This window comes from Miniopterus natalensis, chromosome 11 (assembly GCF_054644295.1).
Source record: "Miniopterus natalensis isolate mMinNat1 chromosome 11, mMinNat1.hap1, whole genome shotgun sequence".
Taxonomy (NCBI): domain Eukaryota; kingdom Metazoa; phylum Chordata; class Mammalia; order Chiroptera; family Miniopteridae; genus Miniopterus; species Miniopterus natalensis.
Genome location: NC_142091.1, coordinates 15,714,322 through 15,732,629, shown reverse-complemented (window position 1 = coordinate 15,732,629; position 18,308 = coordinate 15,714,322). Strand labels below are relative to the sequence as shown.

General features: G+C 36.2%; 1 protein-coding gene across 1 annotated transcript in view; it reads right to left on the bottom strand.

Annotated features, from left to right (window-relative positions):
* ALKBH8 (alkB homolog 8, tRNA methyltransferase) overlaps nt 1–18,308 on the bottom strand; it is a 49,484-nt gene that overhangs the window by 7,333 nt on the left and 23,843 nt on the right. The window contains exons 7-9 of the mRNA XM_016207456.2: nt 13,611–13,717; nt 4,050–4,201; nt 1,517–1,773 (exon numbers count right to left, since the gene is read on the bottom strand). Coding sequence (XP_016062942.2) covers nt 1,517–1,773; nt 4,050–4,201; nt 13,611–13,717 — 516 coding nt within the window. The remainder of the gene's footprint in view (nt 1–1,516; nt 1,774–4,049; nt 4,202–13,610; nt 13,718–18,308) is intronic.

Sequence of the window (18,308 nt, the reverse complement as noted above, 5' to 3'; positions counted from 1 at the left end):
TCACTGAAACAACACTTACTGAGCCTTCCTTCCTAGAGATGGGACAACGCAACTGGCTCCAGGAATGACAGACAGGAAGGAACGAGTGTGCCTGCCACTGACAGAGTGGACAGAGAGCCCGTACTTGTGCTTTCCCACCCTGCTAAGTGCATCCCTTCTTGAATCAGCGGCCTGCAGATTCTGGTTCAGGTGCCTCTTTATCAAGTAGTCATTTTTCTCAACTGTACAGGCAAATCTTATCATCATGACTAAGTCAGTGAGGTTGACTTCCATCTAGGGTCATGATCACAAAGGATACTGAACTAGATAAGGCCATGGGCTATCACCAAGGAAGTGCAAAAGCAGAACTTACTAGAAACAGTGTTGTACAGCACCTTAGACACCAGGAGTCACCTTGTTCTGAACTGTGCTTTCGTCGTGATTTTAAATGACACATCAAAAACCCGTTTCCTTCTCAACCAGAACAAACTTAACTCACTAGACTTTATTCTTTATAAACTATATTTTAATTGTAAGCGTAACAGCATACAAATACTAATGTCTGATCTTGATGAAAAGCTATTTTTTATCTGAATGCACAAACTACACCTTTCCTCAAATGCAGTAGTAACTTCCTTTCCTCATGTAGATGCACAATATCCAGGAAGAGGTAAAAGTAAATCAGAAACGCTCTGACGCACTACCGCAGCCCATGAAAGCAGACCGCTCTCATGCCCCTTACCTGTCCCCTCTCTAGTCCTTCCTCCCCTGCTCTTGAGAAAGGGACACTCCAGTGCTCACAGAGCAGTGCTGACATGGTATTTCAACAACGCACTAGTGCAGGGAGAGCTTCCTACTTCCTAGCACAGCAGACAAAAAAACAAAAAAGAGCGGTCCACAGGAAAGGAAATCACAGCAACTGAAAACAGAAACTTTGGCATCGGGCAAGAAGCAGGTTCATATCCTGGGTCTAGCACTGTAACCTTGGTCAAATTTTCTAATCTGCTTGAGCCTTAGTCTCTTCAACAATAAGACTCCAACAAATAGTAAACTTTTTCTTGTTCCACTATGAGCAAAAGGACACTAGGTTTGGAGTCAGAAGGCACAGGTTCAACTTATGTTCCCTAACTATATGACGTCAGGGAAAGAATATAACCTCTGTGAGCCTGTTTCTTCATTGACAAAAGACAGATGAAAAGATCAGCTTTATCTTTCTCATACCCAGGAGCCTAGGAGGATCTAAGCACAGAAAATGGTTCCTATTAATCCTTTCTAATGGGTAAGGAGTCTTTATACATATAAATAATTTTACTGATAAAATAATCTTCTTTGAAAGCAAAATCTAAAGGGAGAAAATAAATTCAAACAATGGCATGCCCAAAAATTTCTATGGGAATAAAAAAGAATGCGCGTGTTCATTAATTTTCAATTTGTTGGTTATAATCAACCTAAAAAGACATCATTACATCATGAGGAAGGCATTGATCAGGCCCTTACAGATGAAGTAGAAAGAAAGCCAGAAGCAACAATTACTTGCCATATATAACTCCTTATTTATGCCAAGATACTTTCCATTTCCACATCCAATATCAGCCACTAGTGAACCACTTGGCAAAGCTTTCAAAAACTCCACAATGTGTGGCCACGGAGAATGTCTCGTGCTGCTGAAGTGCCCAGCGATCTCTTCGTAGACTCGATGCACATACTCTTGCTCCAACCGTGAGGCTTCTTTATCGCTGGCTGGGAATGAAGGAGTCGTCTCCTTCATCTGGCTGTCACAGACCAAAGGGTAACCTAATGAAAAAACAAGGCAATATAAACCTTTCATCTTTATCCAGATGATTCAGAGGGTCTCATGCTTTCTTAGAAGGAAAAAGCAAATCAACTCAAACTTGGTGACCAGGGGTAAGAAGCCTCTGACTTATGAATCAGAAAACAGCTCTGACCTAGCAAGTGCAATCACATGTGTGATGGATCTACTGGAAAAAGAAGGGGGAACCCACTGCAACAAAACATGACTGCAGTTCTGCATGCCTTATGATGAAGACGCCTATTTCATCTTGGGGTTGAGGGTCCTCTTATTCAGGAAAGCATCTTGATGGGTCAGGCCTGAGCAGAAGAAAGGTAGCTACCATTGACAAGATTTAGGGTTTTACTCTTGGCAGGAGAAGGAGATAAGAGTTCCAGGGGTGCTAGGACTCTTAGAACAACAAAACCTAGAAGCAAAATGTCATTTGGTGGTAATCACAAGCGTTTAATAAACACTATTTGAAGCAGGTTGTATATGTATCGTCTCAACTCTCACAGTAACACTATAAAATAGGTATTATTACGCCATTTTACAGATGAGAAGCTGAAGCACAGGACGTTATATAATAATCCCAAAGTGACAAAGACTGTAAAACATAGAGCTAGGATTTGAATCCAGGCAATGGAGACTCCAGAGCCCATATTCTCAATGACTACACTGTGTTGCCTTCTTTAATAGAATGAGCAAACCCAAGTAAAGGTGTGACAGAGGAAATGTAGGATACAATGTCACAAATTCATTTTGAAGTTGTTCCCTGTTCTCTGCAGTGGGCTAACGCTCATTTTAAACCCCTGCCTGTTCCCAGCTATGCTATAATTCTCCTTTGTCTCCAGCCAAAGTTTATGACAACAACATCTTTTTATGGGTAGTATTCTAGAGTATGAAAGAAAAAGTAGTGCTCCCAGAGAAACCACAGATAAGACTAGGAAAATAATTAGAAATAGAACTGGGCTATAGCATTCATGGCTTCTGAAATTTCCCTAAATATACTAGAAAATGCCAAACCTTGAGAAAGCCTAGAATGGGCGTGGGAGTAACTAGTCCCTACTAATGTGTGAAGTGAAGCACTAAACATTTTAAGTGGACATTTAAGAAAAAGATAGAAAAGCCCCAGAAAGCTTGAGGACTCCAAAACATACCTGTGGAAACAGGTAGGTTACATTATATTGGTTAAATCAGAATTACAATTACACTATAATATACATTACAGTTATCCTATATTGGTCATAGTAAAAATTTATTCTCTTGGAGATTATGAACACCTAAACTGTCTAAAGGGAGTAGCAACCCTTATCATTTAAAAATTCATAAATTTTTCCCAAAGGTATCCAAAAGATGGCCCAGAACTTTAAAAAAAAAAAAAAAAATCTGTGAACTGACTATACTATGATCAGAGCTTCTTATAGGATTCCTTACATTTAATTAATGCCCATAACAAAGACATATTTGCATAAGAAAGCAGCCTGTTTGTCCAACTAGATTTCAAGGTCCTTGAGAACAAGGGCCACAGTAGACATTTCAAGTTTTCTAAAAGGCTAACACCTTGTAGATATATATAATAAGGGCTTTTAAATGTTTTTAAGATTATGACTAGATCCAAAAGCAAATGCTAGATATCTCCCATAATTAAAAACCCCAGGCTATAAAAAAGAGCTTACATCACTGTCATTAAAAATATTACTTATAAAATGAAAGGGGTTTATTTATTGAGTCTAAGAAATAGAGGTCATGACGTACTTGTGTAGACAGCTCAAAACAGCATCCTCTTGACAAGTTTTTGAGTATGTACTTCTTTTATTCCTTCATAGATTTCCAAATTGACAAAAACCACTGCTTGTCCCCCTAGAGTTATCTCAGATTTGTATCTCCAATTTCCCCTTGGGGTTAATGAGAAGTAATTAAAAAACTTGACAAAGCTGTTTCCAACAAAATCTACTTTTGTGATATGTTAATATCCTACCATTGTAGTACTCTTAACTGTACTCTTTCTTATATATTCGAAAAATATATATTTATTTGGCATCCAACTATGCTCAAGTATGGTTTGTAAAAAATAAACATGAATACAATGTAGTCCCTACCTTCAGAGACTATAAACTCTAATCGGGGAGGCTAAGAAAACATATGTAATACCAGACAAAATGTGGGAAATGCCATTAGAGAAGTTAAAACAAAGCTCTCCTTGGTTCTGTTGGGACTTTAAAAGATTTTCATCCTTGATTTATTCCGTTTTACAATAAAACCAAAATTACATACTTACCACAGTTACAAGGTGTTTGCCTCACTTTCCTAAATGTAAACGATGTCCGTATTCCCCTCTTGCTTAAAGTTAAGTCTCCAACATCACCAATGATAACTCCACTTTTGTGACCCTTGGATGCTTGAACAGTATCAAATTTTCTGGGCGTTATTCTAAAAACAACAGTCAAAATAGTTTATTTAACATGCCATTCATAAAAACATTTCAGGTCCTTTAAAAACATTAAGGAAATAGAGTAAATCTAGAAGAATGTATTGCAAATATCCACTGGATTCCCTGAATTGTTAAGCACTGCAGAAAAAACATAGAAACAGAAGTTATGTATTTTAAGAGGTCATCTTCAGGATAATCATATTAAAAGAATGTCCAGCCCTGCTTGGTGTCGCTCAGTTGGTTGGAGGGTTGTCCTGTGCACCAAAGGGTCTCAGGTTCAATACCCAGTCAGGGCACATACCCAGGTTTCCAGTTCGATCTCTGGTCGGGGTGCAAATGGGAACAACCTATCAATGTCTCTCTCTCTCTCTCTCCCTCTCCCTCTCTATCTACCCTCTCCCTTCTTTTCTCTCTAGAATCAATGAAAAACATATCCTCAGGTTAGAATTTGAAAAAACAAAAAAGAATATACAGTTAATGAATTATTCAAGGGGAAAATGGAATAACAATATTTAATACCAATTCCGAGAAGAAGGGAAAAAAACAACAACAAGGAACAGATGAGGCAAAGAAGAAACAAATAGTAAATTTACATCCAGTATCAGTAATAATGTTAAATGTACAAGGGCTAAAAAGTCCAATTAAAGAACAACAGTTTTCAGACTGGATTGAAAAAAAATAAAATCCAATTATACACTGATTACAAAAGATCTTAAATATAAGGACAGAGAAGGGTTGAAAATAAAATGATGGAAAAAAGATGTACAAAAGACATATATTTTACATATACCAAGCAAAATTAAAAGAAAAGTGGCATAGCTCAATCAGACAAAGTAGACTTTCAGGGCAATAAGTATTATTAGCGATAAAAAGGACATTTCATAATGATAACAGGGTTAATCCAACAAAAAGATATAAAAGCCCTATATATTTGTATACACCTAACTAATAACACAGCATCAAAATAAAGAAAAAAAAAAGTGAAAAATCTAACAGAAACTGACAAATACATAACCATCATTTGAATTTCAAACACAATTTTCTTAATAAGTGAAACCTAGGTAAGGGTCAAGTACATTCACATCAGAAAACAACAGATAATGGAACAGAAAAAAGAGTGCACGGTTGACTCATAAATTTTGTAATATAAACACAGTAAGTAAAAATCAAAGACTGAAAAATAAAGAGACAAGTATAAGCCATTGTGGGTTGTAAGAAAGCTTAAAGGGAATCTTTGGAGGAAGAGAAAGTTTTCGAGTGGCAAAAAGAAATCATTTGGTAAGGAAATAGGGCCCCTTTAAAGTTAAATCTACAGAGTCAAGTGCACAGATCTTAAGGGTACAGTTCAATGAGTTTTGAAAATTGTATACAACCATGTAACCACCACCTCAATGAAGATCTCGAACATTTCCATCACCCAAGAAAATTCCCTTGTGCCCCATTCCACTCAGTCTTTCCCCACCTCGAAGGAACCGCTGTCCTGACAACTTTTAGTATACACTTATTGAATTTCATAAATACTTAGCACTATTTTCTGTCTGGCTCTGCTCATTCAACATAATAATTTGGGGATGCATCTATGTTGCGTCTATCAGTAGTTCACTGTCCCTTCATCACTAAGTGTATGAACACACTACAATTTATTTATCACAAATCTCATGTTGATGGATATTTTGGTATCCTCAGCTTGGGACTTTACAAATAAAACTTCTGTGAACATTCATATAGATCTACATCTATATCTATTTTAGATATATATTTTACTATATATATCTTTTATATTTTTTATTATATATCTTTTTTAGATATATCTTTTTATTATATACAAACACATATTTTTTAGATATATATTTTTATTACTTTGAGTAAATATCTAGGAGTAAAATATCTATTTTAGATCTATTTTAGAAAAATATTTATTATATATTATATATTTAGATAGATATTTTATATATTTTTATTATATGTCTTTTAGCACATATATTTATTATATATACACATATTTTTAGACATATATTTTTATTATATATACACATATATCTTTTTTAGATATATATTTTATTACTTTGAGTAAATACCTAGGAGTAAAATTTCTATTTTAGATATATATTTTAGATCTAATTTAGGTATATATATTTATTATATATAATATATATTTAGATATATATTTTATTATACATTTCTTTTTTAGGCATATATTTTTATTACTTTGAGTAAATACCTAGGAGTAAAATTGGTGGGTCATAGGGAGAGACACTACCAGTTTTCCAAGGTGGTTATACACAATTTTATACTCTCATCAGCAACATATAAGAGTTCCAGGCTGCTTGATATTCTCACCAACACTTAGTATTGTCTGAGTTTTTAATTTTAGCCATTTAAAAAAAGGGTGGCATGTGATATGAAATTCTGGTTTTAATTTGTACTTCTCTGATGACTAATGATGCTGTACATCTTTTAATGAGCTTATTAGTCATTGATAGATCCTTTTGTCTGTTTAAATCTTACGCCCAATCCTTTCTAATATATTTGTACTGTGGATATTCTCTCCCCATGTGTAGCTTGCCTTTTCAGTTTCAATGGTATCTTTTGATGAGTGAAGTTTTAAATTTTGATGCAGTTTTGTCTTTTTTTCCTTTGACAGTGTGTTTTCGTATCTTTCTAAAAAAATGTTGCCTACCTCAAGGTTACAGAAATATCCTCTTGTATTTTCTTCTAGATGTCTTGTAGTTTTTGCTTTTACATTTAAATTTATGATGACCTCATATGAATTTCTGTGAATGGTGTGAGGTAGATCCAGGTTCATTTTATTTCCACATGAATATCCAATTGTTCCAGCACCATCTGTTGAAAAATTTCCTTTCCGGACTGAACTGCATTGACATCTTTGTCAAAAACCAACCACATTATATGTGCAGATATATTGTGTCCCACTGGTCTATTTGTCTATACCCTTTTGATTATGTAGCTTTATAGTAAGCCTTAAAAATCAAGTAAAATAAATCCTCCAACATTGTCCTTCTGTTTCAAGATTATTTTGATTACTCACATTTTCTTATAAATTTCAGAATCTGCTTATTAACTTCTACAAAAAAGACCCTTAATATTCTCATTGGAAATACACTGAATCATTAGATCAATCTGAAGTCAACTGAAATCTTAACAACATTAATTTCCTATCCATGATCATGGCATCTCTATCCATTTACTTGGGCCTTCTTTCATTTCTCTCAGTGATACTTCATGATTTTCAGTGTATACGCACTGCATATCTTTCATTAAATTTATTCCTAAGATTTAAATCTTGTGAGGCCAAGTATTCTGCTTTATTTACCCTACAGAAATGGGTTTCGTATTCACAGAAAATGTGCTAAGCCCGAAAGATCTCAGCAAATTAGAAAAAAGTGTTATTGTACACTTCAGTTGCTGATACCTCTTTATTAAGAGCCAGGTAAGTTTTTTCTAACATCTAGAAGGCAACCAATCAACCTCCCTCGCGCTCTCCCTCGCTCGCTCGCTCTCCTTTCCACTCTCTCTGAAAACCAATGGAAAAAATATCCTCAGATGAGGATTAAAAATTAATGAATTAATTAATTAAATAAAAATAGAACTACTATATCATCCAGCTATTCCACTTCTGAGTATCTGCCCAAAGGAGACAAAAACACTAACTCAAAAAGATACCTGCACCCCCATATTCATTGTGGCATTATCTACAATAGCCAAGATACGAAAAAAACCTGTGTCCATTAATGGATAAATAAATAAAGAAAATGTAATACACACACAATGGAATATATTCAGCCATAAAAAAGAAAGAAATTCTGCCATTTGCGACAATATGGATGAACCTTGAGAGCATTACGCTAAGTGAAATCAGTCAAAGAAAGACAAATGCCATTGATCTCACTTATATGTGGAAAGTAAAGCAAAAACAAAAACAAATTTTAAGATACAGAGAACAAATTGGTGGTTGTGGAGTTGGTAGGGGGTGGTATGGGGGGAAGGTTGTGAAATGAATGAAACTAGTTCAAAGGAACAAATTTCCAGTTATAAAATAAGTCCTAGAGATGTAACACACAGTATGGCGACTATTAAATAATACTACGGTGTATATCTATCTGAATGTTGCTAAGAGAATAAATCTTAAAAGTTCTCATCACAAGAAAAAATTTGTAGCTCTGTGGTGGTGGTAACTAGACTTACTATGATGATCATTTCATAATATATACATATAGAGAATCATTATGTTGTGCATCTGAAACTAATACAATGTTATGTGTGTGTATTTGTGTGAGACTTAAATCTCAATTTAAGAAAAAGGATCAGAATTCCCAGGCTGACAGCTTTTTAAACCACACCATAACTGATTAACTACTTAATTCAGAGTACCGAAAGAAGTATTTTACAGGTCTTGATGTTATTTTTAAAAGCATTTTATTTCATTTTCCAAAAAATTAAGTGTTGAACATTGACCTTGTATGCTACCACCTTGCTATGCTCACTCATTAGTTCTAGCACTTGTGTAGATTTCCAAGGATTTTTTATATCTACGATCGTAGAGTTTTACTTCTTTCAAATCTGTATGATTTTTATTTCTTTTTCTTGACTTATGCTGGCTAATACAGCCAACATAATACTAAGTAGAAGTGGGAGAGCACACATCCCTGCCCACTTCAATTTCTCAGGAAAAAGCATTCAATATTGCACCATGAAGTACAAGGCTAGCTGTGGGGTTTCCACAGATGCCCTTCATCACATTGAAGAAGTTTCCTTCTGGTCCTAGTCTGCCAAGTTTCTATCATGAATGGATGCTCAGTTCTGTCAAAAACATTTTCTGCATCAATCAAGATGATTATATATTTTTCTCCTTTGTTCTTTTAATGTGGTTAATTACATTGCTTGGTCTCCAGATGTTAAACCAATCTTGCAATCCTGGGGTAACCTCCTCCACTCAGTCTTGATATATTTTCTACATATCACAGGATTGGATTTTCTAAGATTCTGTTAAAGAATTTTTGCATCGCTGAGAGAAGCTGGTCTATAATTTTCTCTTGTTTTAATGTCCCTGACATGTTTTGGTGTCAGGGTAATGCTGATCTCATAAAACAAGTTGTGAGAATGGCTCTTTAAAAGAACTTGCCCTAAAGAAAATTTTTTAGAAGTAAAAGCAAGCAATTATTGCCTGAATTTATATGATTGTTACTCTGACAGCTTAAAATGATTAAAACTATAGTACTGAACAAAGGCAAAGTATTTCAGAACAATGAGTATCTTGAACCCCTTACTAGCAAACAAATTTCTCTCTTGGGGACTAGTTCTCCATGATGATTCTCTGAAGTCAATTACTTCACCTGCATAGAGTTAAATCACATGCAAAAGTCAAGCTGTACGAAATTACTTTTGACATCAATCTCAGATTTTTAGAAATTGGTAATCCATGTTAACAATAATGAATTCTTTAAACATCTCTGAACAACTTTTTTCCCCTTGCACTCAAATTATAATCTAGTTGGAAAAATATTTTTTTTTAAATGAAAACATTTTTATACATTAAATAATAGCTCAATAAAATAGAAAAAAATATCGCAGACAATACAACCTTTTAGGAGTTAAGATACAGGAGAAATTATTTCAGGCTAATGCAGTCAGAAGCAGCTTTATAAATTTATAAAGTCAAAGCTGAGCTGTATAGGGTCTTTAAAAAAGTAAGTGGAAAGGAAAGGAAAATTTACTGCATCAAGAGTTATAAACAGTGTGAAGGCTACAAGTACAGTATAAATTCAGAGGAAAGGGAGCAAAAGAGTTTAGCTATAACCTGGTTCAGAGCACAGGTCCTGAAGCCAGGCTGCCTGGCCTCTGATCTTGGTTCTGCCACTTAATGGTTTTGTGACTTTGTACAAGTTATGTAACCTCTTTATGCTCCAATTTCCTTTAAAAATGGGGACAAAACCATGGAAGACACTTTCCACTCTGACTATGTGAGTTAAATGAGTTAATATAATGTAAAGCTTTTACAACAATGCCGGACACAAAGAAAATGCTCCAAAAATAAGTTAAAAGGAGAGTTCACATAAACTCATGAAATAATGCCTCCCAAGGACAGTCAAATGACACAAAATGAGTGAAGCAGATGGATTTGTTTAGAAATATACTGTTTGCTATTAAACACATGGGGATAGTCTTCATTTCAAAAAAACAGTGTTCTCTTCCATTTTTCTTAAAACATGCATTCCTGCTCATTCCAGTATTCCTTTTTCTACTTTTAATACCAACATGAGTTCAAGAAATTTCAATTTTCATTTAACTCTGTTATAAGATAAAAACAATAGCACAAGCACAGTGATATCTGCAAGTGATAGTCAGCCTTAGTTCAGGGAGTCGTAGAAACTGGTGGGAACTGTAGAGCACTTGAAAATGTGGGCCCCAGCAAAAAAAAGCCATTGATAGTCTTGGCTGCTGCTGCCAAATGATACTGTGGCCTAGTGCTGTCAGACTTTCCCAGTTTTCAAAAGAAGCAGGAAATTCAGGTTTTTATGTAGACACTCCTGATTTTTATATGTAGGCAATTTTTTAAATGCTACCACGTGGACCACCACTGCTCCTTCCAAATAGTCTGACTGCTGTGCTTGACCCATGTGCTTCCGGTTTGCCACCTTTGCTTTAGGGCACGGTGGCTAGAATACGAAATAGAGCTAGATCAAATTTAAAGTGTTTGGAATTAATATTATAGGGCCATGTTATTCAACCTTCTTCAGTTCATATCCATTAATAGTGTTTTCCAGTGCTTTTTATAGCACAGAGATCAAAATATTCTTACTAAGGTTTATTTCCTATAGTTTATACATACAGGGTGGGGCAAAAGTAGGTTAACTGTTGTAAGTACAAGAAACAAGAGTTTATTCTTGTATTATTTATTAATTATACTATTTTCAATGTTAACCTAGCTTTGCCCCACCCTGTATTTTTAAGTGTATTAAATGTGCTTTTTCTTTTTTTTCTTTTTTTAAATATATCTTTATTGATTTCAGAGAGGAAGGGAGAGGGGGGGAGAGAGATAGAAATATCAATGATGAGAGTCACTGATCGGCTGCCTCCTGCACGCCCCTCACTGAGGATCAAGCCCGCAACCCGAGTATGTGCCTTGACCGGGAATCGAACCACGATCTCCTGGATTCTAGGCCGATGCTCAACCCTGAGCCACGCACAGCCGGGCTAAATGTGCTTTTTCAATCTATTCTCCCTTCCACACAGAGATTCTGGTGAAAACCTCAATGGCTGGTATATCATCTGTGTGGTCAGTCTCTCTCTGCTCCTGTCTCTATCTGTGCCCCGTACCCCTTACACTCTTCCTCCTCCTCACTCTCTTCCTACACACACACTCTCTCACATCACAGGCAATGAGTGTCAATGGAAGCCATTAAAAATAATACCGAGGTTTGTTTCCCCTGAAACTATTATAGAGAATTTTGGTTCTAGAGAGAGATTTTAAAATAAATATTACCTCCAATTCAATCTTCCACAGATACTACTCTTAACACTTAATAGCACAGCATGCTTTGAACAAGAGAGTGTGATCAAAATGATGTTTAGGAGAACTAATCTGTACCATTACTCAAAATAAACTAAAATATTTTCAAAATATAGGCCTATAAAAAGTAATCTGTTATTTTGTATTTGCTATAATACCATTACTCTTAAGTTTAAATGTTATCATATTTGATCCTAAAAAGAGAAAATATAAATATTCTCTTTTAAGTGGCCATGAAAGAGTTAGGCAGATTTAAGCCTCAGTGCACAAAATCAGGCCATCTGTTTTTATGGCTCACATTTAGGACAGGTTACAAATTCATTTACATGTTCATTTCCCAGAATTCTTATAAATACATCAGCTAAAATCGCCAAGTGGGACAGAATTAATAATAAGCACAGAACTCAGCAGTATTTTAAGTACAATATGTGTAAATTTTAGGAGTGTGATGCTTCCTTCTCAAAAGGCTGAAGATGTATTCCTGCCAAAAGTGCATAACCCATTTCTTTCAGATTAGATTCAATCAAACAAACTCAAATTGAGGGACATTCTAAAAAACAAATGGCCTCCTTAAAAGTGTCAGTGTCATGAGAGACAAAGAAAAGTTGAGGAATTGTTTCAAATTAAAGAAGACTAAGAGAACTGACAACTAAAGGTAATGCAGAATCATGGACAGAATCCTAGATTAGAGGGAAAACTAATCGTGAACTACTGGCAAAGATTCTCTGCTTGACCAAAGTTTAGTCAGACTCCTCTGAGCCTGACTAGGCTCCATATTTGGGAATGTCCTCCAAGAGCCCCATTTTAACAAGAATCCTGCTAAGTCAGTTTAGCCACGATCCCCCAGCCTTGATGCCTGATCATCCTGACAGCTGACCACATTCCTCATTCCCTACTACCCTCCCCAGTCTGATCACCCTGACCTGCCTTCAGCAAGAATCCCACGGTTGATTTAGCCAGAATCCTCCCTACCACTGAGGTTTCCTCTTAGTAACTTGCCATCCACCAAGCCCTATCCCAACCCTGGGCTTCCTGGCTATAAATCCTACTTTTCCTTGTTATATTTAAAATTGAGCCCAGTTTTATTTTTAGTCTCTTCTCCCCTGTTGCAGTAGTTCCTGAGTAAAATCTGGTTTTGCTGCTTTAACTCCTGATAGTCTCTGGTTTGTCTGTGACAATACTATAAAGTACAATGGCAAAAGTTAAAAACTGAATGTATAACAGTATGATGAGAGTCTTTTATCAATACTGAATTTCATGAATTTGAGAATTGCACTGTAATTTTATAGAACAGAGGTTGGCTAACTTTCCCTTTAACAGGGCCAGGTAGCAAATATTTTAGGCATATTTTAGGCATAGAGGGCCACATACAGTCTTTGTTGCATATTCTTTATTTATGTTTTTGTTTTTTACAACCCTCTAAAAATGTAAAAGCCATTTTTAGCTAAAGAGCTGTATTAAAGCAGACTAAGGGCTGAATTTGGTCCACAAGCCAGACTGCCAGCCTCTGACACAGAAACTGTCCTGCTCTTAGGAAATACGAAATGAAGTAACCTACCTTTCTAAGATTCAGCAAAAATAATAATAACGGTAACATGTGAGAGACCAATAAAACACACGGCAAAATGTTCACACTGGGTAAATCCAGGTGAAAGGGGAAGAGGGTTCACAGTACTACGCTTGCAACTATTCTTTAAATTTGAATTTTTTTCAAAAGAAAAGGTTAATATTTAAAAAAGCAATAGGTGTCCCTGGGGGTTTAAACCCAGAGGACTCAATGTGCGGGCCTGGGGCATGGTTCTGGTGGCTCACACAGGAGAGCGAGAACCCTCACAAAGCCAAGGGTATCCTGTTGTCAAGGTCATCTCAATACATACCCATGAGTCCAAAGGTATCTAGATTCTCCTGTCATCACCAGCAAACTCCGACGAGGCAACATGACTGGCACTGTGGCCCCATCTGGATGTTTAAAATCCATGACGATCTTGAAGTAAAGGCAAAAGCATAAAGATTAATCCAGAGTATCATGCACTCCAAGGATAAGAATGATTCAGTGATCCTGGCTGTCTTTCTAGGCTAACAGATTCAAACATGACATTGCTTATGGAATAGCATGGAAGTGTGGGTCTCAAACTTTGGTGCACACAAAAATCAACCAAATGACTGACAAACATACTTTATCCATAGAGAGGCTCAGCAGGTCTAGGGTGAGAGGCTCAGGAATCTGCACTTCTAGCAAGTACCCCAGGAAATTGTGATGCAGGTGGTCTGAGGACCCTACATACTCCACAGAACACTAGGGCAGTGGGACAAATGCAAGGACTGTGGCGCTCAAACATTCACATCCTGGCTCTTCCATTTACTAGCCGTATGACCTAGGGGACAAGCAAGCCACTTAAGCCTCTGTGCCTGTTTTTAATAAAATAAACATATAATGGCATAAATCACAGTATCTGGCACACAGTAAATACAAAAATTAGTAGCTATTGTTATTAACAGGATTATAATAATTAATTAATAATCCAAGGAGAAATAATTATTAGATGCAGATCTTCATATAATCCACTTTGCCTTTAAAGTCACCTATTTTGGATGTTAGAGGCTAATTTACAAGAGAATCAGATAACACGAGAACATTTTAGTTACTCTTCCCAAGCTGTGCTCAAATATTATTATGAATAGCAACCTACAATACCTAAGGAAATGTTTCTGTTCTCAGGAACCCAAACACCAAAAGAATTCAGTCTAAACATAGCAGCAGCTGACAAATGTGAATTTAAAATGCATGCCACAGGGCTTAAAAATATGTTTTTAAGTGAACAAATCAATCCATTTGAAAAATAAATATGACAACCAAGTATCAGTGGGATGAAGAGAATGTAGCACAGTCTCTTTACTAAAGGTAAACATAGTACGGTACCTGGCACAAAGTAAGCATTCAGGGACTGTCGGCTACTATTAATAATGACCAAATTAGATGGTACACATGAATAGTTTTGGAAACTATAAAGAATTATACAGGTCTGAGCTGGTTTATACTTTTCTCATCTGACCTTCCAATCTAAATATTGAAACTAACATAAGATGACAGAATTTAATTTTCCAACAATTATCTGTTCTAAATGACCACATATAATTTCAAATAGTCTTACTTTCAAAAGCATTCTATTTATAGACATTGTAGATGAATTCCGAACTTCTGGGGGTAAGTATACTGATGCCTGTGACTTCTCCCCAAAATGTACAAATGAAAGAATAGATGGACAGATATTCTATAAAGCATATATGTTAAATGAGGTGGTAGGTATACAGGTATTTACAGTACAAGTCTTTTGACTTTTCTGTATGAAAATTTTCATAATAAAATGTTGGGAATAAAAACCCATTGTGGCCATTTTTATAGGTCTCAATTTTCTGAATAGATGCTAAGGCCTACACATAGGAAAGAATAACGAGCACATTCATTAAATATTTTTATTAAGGACAATCATCTGTGGCTTAAAGGAATGAAAACTGTTGATGAGAAAATATTCTGAAAGACTAGACTCCAATTCATTCATTAGACAAATAGGATATACTAATACCTGTGTGGGGCATCAAAGGCTGCAATGGTGAGTAAGAGACATGTTCTCTGACCACCTAGGGGTTACCGTTTCTGGCTAATTAATAGTCAACATGTTTTACAAATACACAATACTTATATATTTGTGAAATTCATATACATTCTCTCCAATCAACAAAGAGTAATGATTTCAAAATAGGGAAATCTCAGTTTCAACAAAATGATTAGAACTGGTAAGAGAAGTGAGGACATGACACTAATTCCTTTGGAAACACTTAACTTACTGTTTACCAGTTTACTATAAATGAGCATAATAAAGGATAAAACAGACATCCAGACGGAACAGGAGCACAGGGCAAGGTAGGTGGGAAGGAGCTCACAGCTTCCACGCCCTCTCCGCGCGCACTGCTCTCCCAGCACCGCCATGTGCTCACCAACCTGGAAGCTCCCCAAACCCCCTGCCACTGGGATTTTTACGGAGGCTTCATCACGTAGGCAGGGTCAATTACTAACTCCACTTCCAGCCCCTCTTCCCTCTCTGAAAAATGAGGGGCAGGGCTGAAAATTCCAAGCTTCTAATCACTGCTTGAGCTTTCTGGTGACCAGCCCCCATCAAGAAGCCCAACAAGAGTCATCTCATTACAAAAAAACACATTGCTATCACCCAGGAAATTCAAAGGGATTAGGAACTCTGTGCTAGGAACCGGAGTGCAAGACAAAAATATTGTAACAGAAGAAGCTCCTAATGTCTTATCACTTAGGAAACCATAGGGTTTTAGGAGTTCTGTGCCAAGAACCTGGGGCAGGGACCAATATATATTTTTTCTATTATCTCACAGCTATATAATGTGAGATTATAAATTTTTAATTTAGAAAATAATTTTTATTTATGAAATTAAATGTGCATTTTCTATGAAAACTTTCTTAAAACATTCCACCACAAAAATGAAATATTATCAGTATCATACTTAAAGTACCTATATCTTAACTAAATAATGCCTGTTAAAAGACATACAAAAAACAACTTTTTTAAAAAATTCACTAAAGATTCACAGCCAGTAATGCTCCCTGCAACTGCTGAATCATTCTACCACGTGACAGCTTTGCTCCACAGGAGTTTTTTCCAATTATTCTTTTTGGTTTTACCTATTTTCTTTATTTTCTGAGGTGGCAGAGTCAATAAAGATCAAGTTTCCAGAAAGCTCATGGGGCATGACTGAGGATAATATTCAGTTCAGAGCAAACAACCATAAAGCCTTAGACATTCTGATCTTATAAAACCTTTACACATCCAAAATACAACAGAATAAAAACCCCAGGCACAGCTATCACTCTATCACGCAAGTAAAGATAAGATTCATAACAAACAAGTACATGAGGGAATGAAACAGATCTCTGTGCTGGATGAACAGGACATCGAAGAAGACATTGGTGCTAGGAACACTTCTGAAAAAGAAGACAAACTTAATCCCGACCCTTTATGGTTAGAAACAGGCCAAGATCTTTAACCTTTTGAAATTCTGAAGCGTATATAGGCAAGAGACAGTGTAATGTGAAGAATGACACGTGATTCATAGAGAATGATGAAAGCTGAGACGACAGAAGGGACTATATGTGGAAAACATTTCACAGCTAAGAATTTAGCAGAACAGATAGACATCGGCTTGCTTCCCACAGCCTGACAAATATAAATCCTCTGTATTTGCACTAATGTTTTCACTGGACTCAAATGAAATGAGTTTATTTTAAAAAGCAAACCAATGATTCCACATGCCTCATCATAGCCTCGCCTAACACATTTGAACAAGTGGGAAAAGAGAGAAGGAATCACAACTGCAAGGACACAAGAGTGAAGCTACAAGGAAGAAATAGAGCAATGTCAAAAATGTCTGTTTACATACTTTCTCTGGGCTTACAAATGTGGAAGCCCACCAGATTATGAGATAATTAGTTCATTGTGGGGGAGAAGAGGAACTTTTAACATTTTCAGTAAAACTTGTACAGTTTTCTGTCTCTCTACAAAAGATGATACTCCTAGAAGCACACTTTGCTAAGCTGACAAGTAGCTGAAAGAGAAGTTTGCTGGTATGCCAGATTTTTCCAAGACATTGGAATTAATACAGATTTTGCCTAGGACACCTTGGAGACCAATGGCTAATGTCAGTGACCTTTAAATCTTCTATCTATGCCATATAAGCCTGCTTAGTTCCCTTCCTTGAAGAAAAGCGAAAATCAAAAACCACACAAACCCACTTCCCTTCTCTCACTCCTACTAGCAAAGTATGTTTTAAAACAACAAAAACGAGTCTTGAATCCATTTGTTAAATTTCTTGAAAATGGAATCTTGTGAAACTCAAAGAAAGGAGACTAACGCAGCAACACACCCTGAAATCAACATCCAGGACACATACCTCCCATTTGAAAATGACAAGCTCTGCTCCCTTGTCCTGCAATGAGAAGCAATTTTATAAAGTATAGGCCTCAATATTCTTGTCAGGAAGGGGGAAAAAAATCTCACATTAGAACATGAAGATGAGATGGTACCTTATGATACAAAGAATGGTCCAGCAAGTAGTAATACGCACCAGCTAAATACCAGTGTAGCCAAAAGGAACTTATTTCTCATTGCTTCTGAGAGAGGAGGTGAGAAGCAGAGCACTATTTCGTGTTTCTGGTGCGCAAACTTTCCTAGTTGATCAGGTACCATGCACACATTTAGGGCATATCTGGGAACTTGTCTATAGTACTGCGTATGTGAATAAAGCAAAATTAGATTAGGCTAAAATGTTAAAGAAAACACCACAAACAAATCTACTTTAATGCATGCCAGCAAATTCTACCTTTCGAGCACAACTCTGCCTAACAAAACCAGGTCCCAGCTGCAGAATGAACAGATCCATCATCCATTCTGCCCCAAAGAGAGATGATTTTCAACTGTTTCATCTGGCTAAGCCCAAGTAAAATGTAAAATAAAAAGAGAAGGCATCTTTTACTTTGTCTAAACACATTGCAA